This window comes from Temnothorax curvispinosus, unplaced genomic scaffold (assembly GCF_003070985.1).
Source record: "Temnothorax curvispinosus isolate PA1 unplaced genomic scaffold, ASM307098v1 QBEX01010922.1, whole genome shotgun sequence".
Classification (NCBI taxonomy): domain Eukaryota; kingdom Metazoa; phylum Arthropoda; class Insecta; order Hymenoptera; family Formicidae; genus Temnothorax; species Temnothorax curvispinosus.
In genome coordinates, this window is record NW_020220702.1 from 11,025 (window position 1) to 21,242 (window position 10,218).

The following is a 10,218-nucleotide window of genomic DNA, read 5'->3' on the forward strand; positions in this document are numbered from 1 at the left end:
ATCGCTAGGACAATTTAAACAAATAAATTGTTAATAACTTTTTATTGCATCAACTTACGAAAAAAGTATTTACAGATTCTTGTTCTACGACCCAAAAAACATAAAAAAAACATTAACTTAAGCCATCAACCTCGAAAAAATTTTACTCAATCGACCTAGCAACTGGACTATTCATGCAGTTTACAAAGACCTTGCTTTATTTCGAATAAGTGTATTTATGTCGAATTTGTACAAATAATTCATTACGGTTCATCAGTCTTGTTTGTTCCTGAGGAACGGTCGAGTTTATTGTTCAATTTCCACTCGAATAGTCTACGAAAGGAGGGAGTCTATATCTCGAACGAATAAGTCGCGCGGTTTCTTCCACTCGCACCCTGATCGTCGATTTTGTTGCTGTCTAATAACTCGCTGATATTTCTGCTCTTGCCACAGTTGCCACTAGTACTACTGCCAACGTTGTCGAAACATTGCGATCTACGATTTCCTATATCTTCGAGGAAAATTTGAATAAAGAATATGAATACAAAAAACAGACCGAACTTTTATTATTGTCATCATCATTATTGTAGTATTTGTTTTGTGGATTAAAGAAATCCTGAATCCAAAGAAAAGGCCTGGCTGTATACGGGACGCTAATAGAAATTGCCGACAAAAGAGAAGATTCAGCTATCGGAGTGCTCGAATATGCATCATCGTCATTAGCATATATTATTGCTGCTGCTAATAATGCATGCTACTGCAGCTGCGGCTGTTAGTTATACAGCCGTTGCTGCTACTATCGGCACTGGAGTCGTCGATGTAAGAAATTTTCCGACAATGGATGATTCGATTTGCGTTCTGATCAAACTACCCCCGCATACGACAAAAAACCGATTTCCGTTATTGTTCGAGTCGATGCTGCGCCTCTATATAGTTGTCCCTCTCCGCCTTGGCCCGTCCGATCTCTTATTCTTCCAGTCGCAAACTTGTTTCCAGCTGCAAAAAGCTTTTCCTTGCTACAAAATTCCGTCTCGTAACTTTCCAATTATCTTTCCAAATGCTTCGAGCTTTTCTCTAACCTATCTCGCTCGCCTTTGAAAAAAAGAATTTCACGTGGTTCTTTTGAAGAAAATGGAAATTTTAGATTAGCGTCGCAGTAGTTTTAAGTGCCAATTGTTTAAGAAATATTGAATTTTTGATAGTAATAAACTGTAATTATTTGCTTTGACAAGAAACTCAAATTTGAAGTCTTCTAATTAATTTTATTAGTGTTATGATATAATTCATATTATTATATATATTACTAATACATTATACACGTAAGTATAATTAATAGTGTTGTATTTTAAATAGCACACATGTCTATAAAGACGTACAGACGTTTTTAAAATGTTTGTTAGACACGTATGTCTAAAAAAATTACTAATTCTTTCTATAATATTTCCTTTTACAATGCAAGATTACAGGTTGATAAAAAATACCGCGAACAGTATAAAAAACACTTATAAAACGTATGTAGCTTATATACACGTAAATCTCTTTTCTCTAGCAGTATTTATAAAAACAAAAGAGTAAGAGCTCTCCCCTTCCTTTTTATGTGTGTGTGTGTGTGTGTGTATGTGTGTGTGTGTGTTATATTCGCACACTTTGTAAAAATTGTAAGCAACAACAAAATTTTTTAAACTAATTTACATGTGGATAGTTTGACAACAGTTTATTTGAAATATGTGATAAAAACAATATGTCTTCTTTATGAATCGTATATCCTAGCTGATGATAATATAATTCTGCACTATCTTTTTATATTTTTATCGCAAATGTAATTGATTAATTTTCTGATGCTCCAAGGAAAGCATCGCACGCTGGACAGTAATGCTTGTGGACTAGACAAGAATCCATGCAGTAAGGGCACGGTGCACAACACCAGCATCTGGAAAAGAATTAACGTCAGATTTAATCGGACCTTTTTTTGATAAGATTTTCTTATACTATATTTTACAATCTTACCCGAATAAACAGAGGAGCACCGCAATTAGATGTGTCTTCGTGTTCGCTTCCGAGTCTACGCGCGTACTTATAGTAGCATGGCAGTGTGGACAGGTCATATGTTGACTTTCATTGCTGAAGGCCGTCCCTGTTACGATTGTATGCACCGTATCTGTGGCCACATTAGACGCGTTAAACTTCGAAAGTATTTATTTTATTGTTAGATGATTAGATATTATGCATATGCACAAATATTGTATGTATAAACTTGTTTTTTATAATATAATTTTTATTGATTATAAGATTCTTTTTTCATAATTTTACACTTACGTGGTGGTGATGGCATTGATGGCATTGACGTTGGTGGTGGTTGCGGATAAGGGTATTGTGGTTGCGGATATGGTGGTGACGTGTAACTTGGTGGGTGGTCCATTTTTTTCATAAAAATTGCCTACTCTTTCGTTATTATCTAGTTGCAAAAAAATACAAAATAAGTTATATTTTTATGTAACGTTTAATCATCCGCTTGCATTGTCCATTCTTCGTGTGTAAAATCTAGCATTACACTTATATTACATAATTACATAAGTCGTCGCAAGTTTCACACAAACACAATTGCTACTATGTTTTACAACCCTTACGTTTCATACACATTTTATTGCAATATATAAGATTGTAATGTTGTTGAGCAATAAAGTTGAATGGAAATAACAAAGAGGAATAGATCATATATTGTAAAAAATTCGTGAGTGCAACAGACTTTCAGTTGAACCACATAGTTGTTTTGTTATCGGATAAAAATGGACTTACATAGAAAAACGGATCGCGGTGACTGATACAGATTCAAGAAGCAAAAAAGCGCAATCAGATGACTTTGTAACAATTTTAATATGATATATGTATATTTGTCGATTTCTTATCTATTTTAAATAAAACAAGATGGAGGGAGTAAGCGGAATTCTCGGAGCAAATAACTCAATAAGCAAAGTGTTAGCAATTTGCCGACAGGTTCAAGCAGAACATTGAAATAGATTGGTGTTAACTGCATTCTAATTAAAGTGACAAGTAAAAAACACTATTTTTCAATTTTTGCATTTTCTTACAGTGTATATGCTTAAGAATATTTTCTTGGAGTTGTAAGTTAAAATTCGAAAAAATAAAAAATGTACAGCGTTTTAAAAAGATAGACATTAGAAGAAATTTTTGAATTGGCTTTACAGAATTGCAAAATTCTTTTACTGCAGAATTAAAGTACGCACAACGATCTAAAGCAGAATACACGATTTCATATCAGAAACGAAAAAAAAATTTTTTTTGAACACATACAGCTGTCCTAACCTGACGACAATATTTGCTTAAACAAAGATACTGCAGTTTATATACAAAATGACATAGAGCTGCCCTAGGGACAACATGTAAGAACAATATCGTGCAAATAGAACTAATTGTAAAATCCAAAGCCTAGAATAAAAGATTTTCTCTAGTGAAGTTTTTATTATGCAGAGGCACATGCAGGTTGATATTAAGGCACACCTACATGTGCCTCTGCATAATAAAATTTCATTAGAAATATATCTGTCCTTGCCCGATTGTTGCGCCATGTCTCGCTACACGCAATACTGCTCATCCTATCAAGCTGCATGTGCTTCTGCATAATAAAACTTCATTAGAGAAAATTTTTTTTCTAAACTTCTATTTGCACGTTATTGTTCCTACATGTCCCTAAGGCAGTTCTATGTCATTTTGTAATGTATAAATTGCAGTATTTTTATTTAAGTAAATAATGTTGTCAGGTGACAGCTGTATGTGCCAAATTTTTAATTTTTTTTTGTTTCTGATATGAAATCGTGTGTCCTGCTCTAGATTTTTGTGCGTACTTTAATTCTGAAAAAAAATTTTGCAATTCGGTAAAGCCAATTCAAAGATTTCTTCTAATAAATAAATGTCGATAATTACTGCTACTATAGAATCTCCCTCCCTTATTAATATCACAATCTTTGTTACAAGGCTTGCTGTATGAAATAGATGATTTCATATAAGTCAAAAGAAATTATTTAAATATTGCTTGAAAGTATACTTAAAACTTTAAACGCGTTTTTCTCGAAACCATGTTTTCAAAATCGGTACCCGAAATATCTCGAAAACAATTAGATGGATCAGATTCATTTTTTTTTTTTTTTTTTTTTATTTATTTAGTATGAAATTACGCAGTCTTTATCGTAGGATGCTTTTAGGTCTTAGTTTTCTTTTTATAGCCAAAAAGAAACAATTGATTCGCACTTTTATATTTAGATAAGAGCCACTTTGCAAAAATTGCGAATTTTTAAAATCGGCTACGTAGACTAGATTTATCTATATATTTTAAGAATCTATTGTTTATTTGTTTTAAATAAACATATAGATTTTAGATAAACATATAGGTTGCACATAGCCTATGTGACATAGGGTAATGCAAAGCGTATACCAGCAGTGGATGTATCTGACGTCAACAGCAATATCTGCCGTATATATTTTTAAATATTTTTAAATAAATAAAATATAAACTATTAAATATAAAAATTAAACTATTTAATTTAGAAATTACATCAACTGACCAAAACTCACGGTCGAAATTAATAATGCCTCGATGATTGATACGAAAAAGTGCTGTGTGAATCCGACAAACCAAGTTGGCTCACAGTTTTTTAATGTTCATATCGAAAAGGCGTTATATATTGCCAATCACGATCGATTTAAATTACTTTAATTGTTATTCTATATACTGGCGAAAGAAATTCATTATTCTGTTTTTAAATAAAAATTTAACATTATATTAATATATAAATATACATATAATATACTGGTAAAACCCCGCTTTGATTATCTTAATATTTTCTAAAAAAAAATTTATACAGGGCTATTTTTTATGCGCCCCCTTAATTAAGCTCGGGTAGCCAGCGCAGATTGTCGACATAATAATATTGCCAGCAGAAACCGAGCGATATTTATCATTCCATAAATTACTTAAATGAAAATGTAAATAGTTGCGATATGACAGATTCTGCTCGATGCTTGCAGTCATCCTGTTATCATATTCCTGTTAGCAGATTCTTTGTTATATTTCTATTAATGTTCTGCCGATAAAATTTGTAGACGACACTCTGCGAAATCTATTTTTAGCTGATTTAGACTATCTAACCAACGGAAATGTTAGTTAGATATCTTATTCGCCAAAAATTCCCAATTTCCCAGCTTTATATGACTCCCAGCAGAGTATGAACGCTGATATAACATTATCTACACGCACACAATCTTCACCGATTGTGACCGGATAGAGAGAGAGAGAGAGAGAGAGAGAGAGAGAGTGTGTGTGTGTGTGGGTGGGTGTGTGTGTGTGTGTGTGTGTGTGTGTGTGTCTTATCACTATCGCAGTATAATATAACACTTCTCCGGATAACTAATCATAAATTTTGTAATCTTTTTTCAAAAGTCTTTCATTTGATATCAGTGGAACAAATAAAAAATGAAAAAAATGTATTGATCGCTAAAGAAATATTTGCTTCACTATTCTCTAATTTTTTTTTAGACTTGTAATTTATATAAACATATCCAAATACGTCATTATATTGAAACCTGTGCTGGAGCTTGTTTATTAGATCATTACGCGGAATACAACTTGATTGCGAATCGAGTTACAATCGAGTAACATGCGTATCGTATAATGTGATAAGCTATCAAATTCTCGAAAGAAAAATCTAAATGTATACGGGAGATTTAACGTCTCACAACATGTAGAAAATGTACACACGTAGACATATCATAAATATGACTCATACGCATCAGTTTCATATCAATTGAAATTGTATTGAGAATTCAATTACATCATCGCGCATCGTACTGTTCATTTTTATGAAATTGAGAGCATTCACGTTAGAATAAGTACTTTTATGAAAAGATAATTAAATTTCTGTTAAAATAGTACGTGGAATGTGATAAAAATAAGAACATAAAAAATAAAAAATTAAAAGAAACATTTGCTTGAAAAAACTTTTTGTTCCTTCATCAAAGTTATTATTTTCTTTCTGTTGGATATGAATAATTAATACATGCAACATTACATATATGCGAGGATAAATTTAATTAATGCTAGAACCACCACATTTTAAAACTTGACGAATGTCTCATGTGTAAAAGATATTTTTTAAGTGGAAATCCCCTGATTTGAAAAATGTTTTAAAATTTTGAAAAAAAATCTGATATAGGAATAATTATTCTTTTTAGATATATGTATATTTATTCTGTTAGCAATGTAATGTTATTTCTCGCAGTTTGGTTTTTTCATGTTTAACAATAAGTCTACACGAGCGGAGATAAAAAGAATGATAAAAGATACTTGAGAGGGAAAGATCAGTTTCTTAACAATTGCGATGATCATATATTATAAAGGCGATATAAAACGAATCGCAGATTTGTTCAGTGTGCCACTGCTTTTCTAAGATAATATAACTTTTTATTATATCTGAGATAAAAATATTTTGCTCGATGATTCTAAACCGAGATTGTACCATGTTAATATTCAACATCACAGTTGTTGTTGAGACCGTTCATTTTGATAGTTTTCAAAGTTACTTTTGTTTTCATGACTTCATAAAACTTGTTTACTTAAATCAATTATCACATGATAGTTAATTTGCAGAACTATTTTGCTTTTTCTCAATGAGTACAATGAAGGAGATTTCTTCGCAGTTAGGTAAAACTTGCATCGCGGAATGTTTTCGATTCGTAAAAAGTGAACGAGTGGGCACGTGTCCTTCGAATAATCGGTATGTTCGATATCATCGATTGAGTAAAATAAGCGTTCGCATCACCTTCAACAAATTGTTGGCCACGTTTCACTAGAGATAACTGATAAGGAAAGTGCCTCGCCTTTAAAAGCGACCATAAACTTGTGGCATGGCAACTTGTTTTTACTTCATATTTTTATATTCTTTCTCTTTCTTTTCTATTTTCTTTCTCTTTCCTTGATATCGCGTTCTATGAATATTTAACAGTTTAAGCGATAATAATTAAATCGTGCGTGTCGTACGTGATAAATTATATCATTCCCGCTCTTTTTCTTTACTTCCCCCCTCTCTCTCTCTTTTTAACTGAATTAATATTATTTTTTATTAAAATATTAATTAAAATATTTATATTAGTAAATTCATATTAGAATAAAAATTAATTAACTTTTTACATATGCAAAATTGACACCTATGTACATTAATTAAAATCAGCTGGCAGATATTATCGCAATTTTATATTATTTTATTTTACTCAATTTCCGCTTTGATTAAAATTGACTGTAAGAAAATAAGAATTTCTGTATTCCAGAGCTACATCATTATAAGTCATTATTGATGGTCTTTTAAAAAAAAAAGACATTAAAACATTAAAACATTAAAACACTATTTCCAGACACTAACTATGTCCGGAAAACATTAAAACACGAATCTTAATGTTTCCCGGACACAGTTTAGTCAAACGTAGACATAATTTAAAATAAATTTTTGTTAAAAACGATTATTTATTCACAATAAAAGCAATTAGAAAGTAAATAATTTGCATCACACTCACATGAAATATTCCTTTAGTATTAATGATTTTAACTACAATGGTTTTACTTTTAATCACATTAGCGAATCTCTTAACACGCCCGCTATCATGCGTCACATATGTGTGACGCATCGATTCTCAGGAGAGAACCGTACACGTGTAATATAACTTTATATCGTCATACATGTATGACACGTTATGTAACATGTTTAGTGACCTGTATATGTGTGCGGAAGTGAAAATGTGTAGCATACTGTGCGTATCTATTAAAAATAAAGTCTATAACGGTACCAATTGTTTTCCAGCGGTAGCGAACGTGTTAATCTCGAGACTTACAATAACTTCACTCCAAAATTAACGTCTTGGTATGTTTTCCTTTCAAACACAAGCTATTTCTCCGCGACAAATTTTGCCAAAAACTTTTATTTCTTAAAAGAAACGTAACTAGCTGATCGCTTGCGAATTCGTGCAATTCGCCGGTCTGGCGCCGATCTATTAATAGGTGAGCGTACCTGTTGCGTCAGAGAACAATGGTTTGAGAGCGTTCGTTGGAGAACGCTCGAATACTCGCGGCGCGCACAAAAATCGCACTGGTAGAGTTATCAGCGTCGAATGCGGTACATGTGAACTATACACTGGGCCTATATATTGGTTTCTCTGCTCGAAGGAGTCGAAGGCGGGATTCGCGTGGATGGGAGAACGTATAGGCAAATAAACGAACAGACGTCACGGAGTCGCACAATGTCGCTGATCCGGAAATGGGAACGCACAATCGACGAAAGATTGAGATACCTATATTACTTTGAACTTCTCTTTGACTCTTTCAACTAAAAAACTAAGAAACAATGCTTATTATGTCAGCAATTACGACTTACAATGATGTTCTGGAATACATTATAGAAATTCTTATTTTTTTTACAGTCAATTTTAATTGAAGTGAAAATTAAATAAAATAATATCAAAATAAAGTTGCGATAATATCTGTTAGCTGATTTTAACTAATATACGATCATCCTGCTCCCTCCTCCTACATTGCAATTGACATATTTTGTATATCAAAAGAAAGAAACAGAAAAAAAATTTCGTGAGATATTTGAAGAATTAAAAGCTTAAAAAGCAATGTGATATTGATTACGAAACGTTAAATAATTTCTATTTGAATCGCAACCTTGTCTTAACGTTAGACAATCGACTTCAATCAAACTTTCATATATTTAACTCATATCATTTATATATTTAACTTAATCGCGGTTATCGATTCAATGGGTAGAATTACTTACAAGATTTCTAACTCTGTATAATTCATCGTTGCGAATCTAATTTTTCTTTCCATGTGTCAAACAATAAATTTTAATATCTATTTGTGTTACCTTTTTTTTTACGTAGGGGAAATCTTCTACCACTGGAATCCCCACGGATCCACGGAGGCAACCAGTTCCGGCGACGTTATGCCGCCGTTCGGGGAGCGCCCTTGATCGGGGAGCGCCACCGCTTCACCGGGGGTTTGAGCCAGTGACCCCCTCTGATGTTGGAGGGGGAAGACACCCTGCCCCCGGGGTGGGACAGGAGAGTGCCGGATTCTATGGAGAGCAGGGACAAAAAATCCCGCCGTTTCTCCGTAGCCTACCGGCTAAAACCACCTACGAGTGACCCTAACACTGTGAAACTCTATCTTAATTAAGGTTGCAGGTGTTATGTAATAATATAAATCGTCGCAATTTTTAAATTTCTTTTAAATTAATCTATTAAATTAAATTCTTCTATCTTAAATTAATTGTAATTTGATCAAAGTGTTAATTGCAATTCATGGATTTTGCGGATTTTAAAAATGCGATATCTTATCGTATGTGTTACTTACAAACTTAGCAATGAATAATTTTTCGTAAGATTTGCATTTCCAGGTAGACTCAATTACGATAACAGACATTTATGATAAGATATTTTTTCTTTCTTTATCGAAAACGAAGTAATTTTCATTATCATTCTAAATCGGAAACTGATAAAGCTAGATAATAAATAACAGATAGCAATAATACTTGATGTCAATAATAAAATAAGAATAAAATTACACTTAAATGCCAATTCAGAAAATTGCAACTTCGAAAGATATTTATAGCTGTAAATAATTTCCAGTTTTTATAATTTAGTGTATAATTATAATTGCATATTCGTGTTTATAGAAGTTATTATTTCACTATTTGGAATAATAATTACTAAAATTTCACAAATATTTCCGGGGGCTATTCGGGGGAGTCGGCTACAGGGGAGTCATTTCATACATTCATGTTTAAAAGTATAGATCTGTTATTATTTCGTAAATAATCTTTAATTTTTTAAAGAGAATTTATACCTAGTCAATTAATCTTCAATATAGATATAGTGCCTGCGATTGTTCATTCCCATTGGGAGCTACTGGGAAAATAAAATATACATATACAATACATATATGTATAGCGTAACGTAGTGTATTATAGATTTTATTTTCTCAATAGCTCCCAATGTGAATAAACGAACGCACAGGCATTATAATATCATCTCCAATATATATCGATATAATATATTATAATATTTCGCTTAGATTAATTTTTAATTGCATTTTTTCGAATCAATATTATTCCAGCACAATACTCTTGTTAATTTTGTAATTATTATTAAAATTTAATGTTCTTGGGAAAATCT

The 10,218-nt window shown here is 32.1% G+C and overlaps 1 protein-coding gene across 1 annotated transcript; it reads right to left on the reverse strand.

The window, feature by feature from the left end:
• Positions 1 to 1,303: 1,303 nt before the first annotated feature.
• LOC112460894 (lipopolysaccharide-induced tumor necrosis factor-alpha factor homolog) lies at positions 1,304 to 8,165 on the reverse strand. The gene is made up of 4 exons (XM_025025820.1): positions 8,052 to 8,165; positions 2,296 to 2,434; positions 1,987 to 2,137; positions 1,304 to 1,909 (listed from the first exon to the last, which is right to left on the reverse strand). The coding sequence occupies exons 2-4, from the start codon at positions 2,405 to 2,407 to the stop codon at positions 1,807 to 1,809; spliced, it is 366 nt and encodes a 121-aa protein (XP_024881588.1). The 5' UTR covers positions 2,408 to 2,434; positions 8,052 to 8,165; the 3' UTR covers positions 1,304 to 1,806.
• Between the last annotated feature and the right edge of the window lie 2,053 nt (positions 8,166 to 10,218).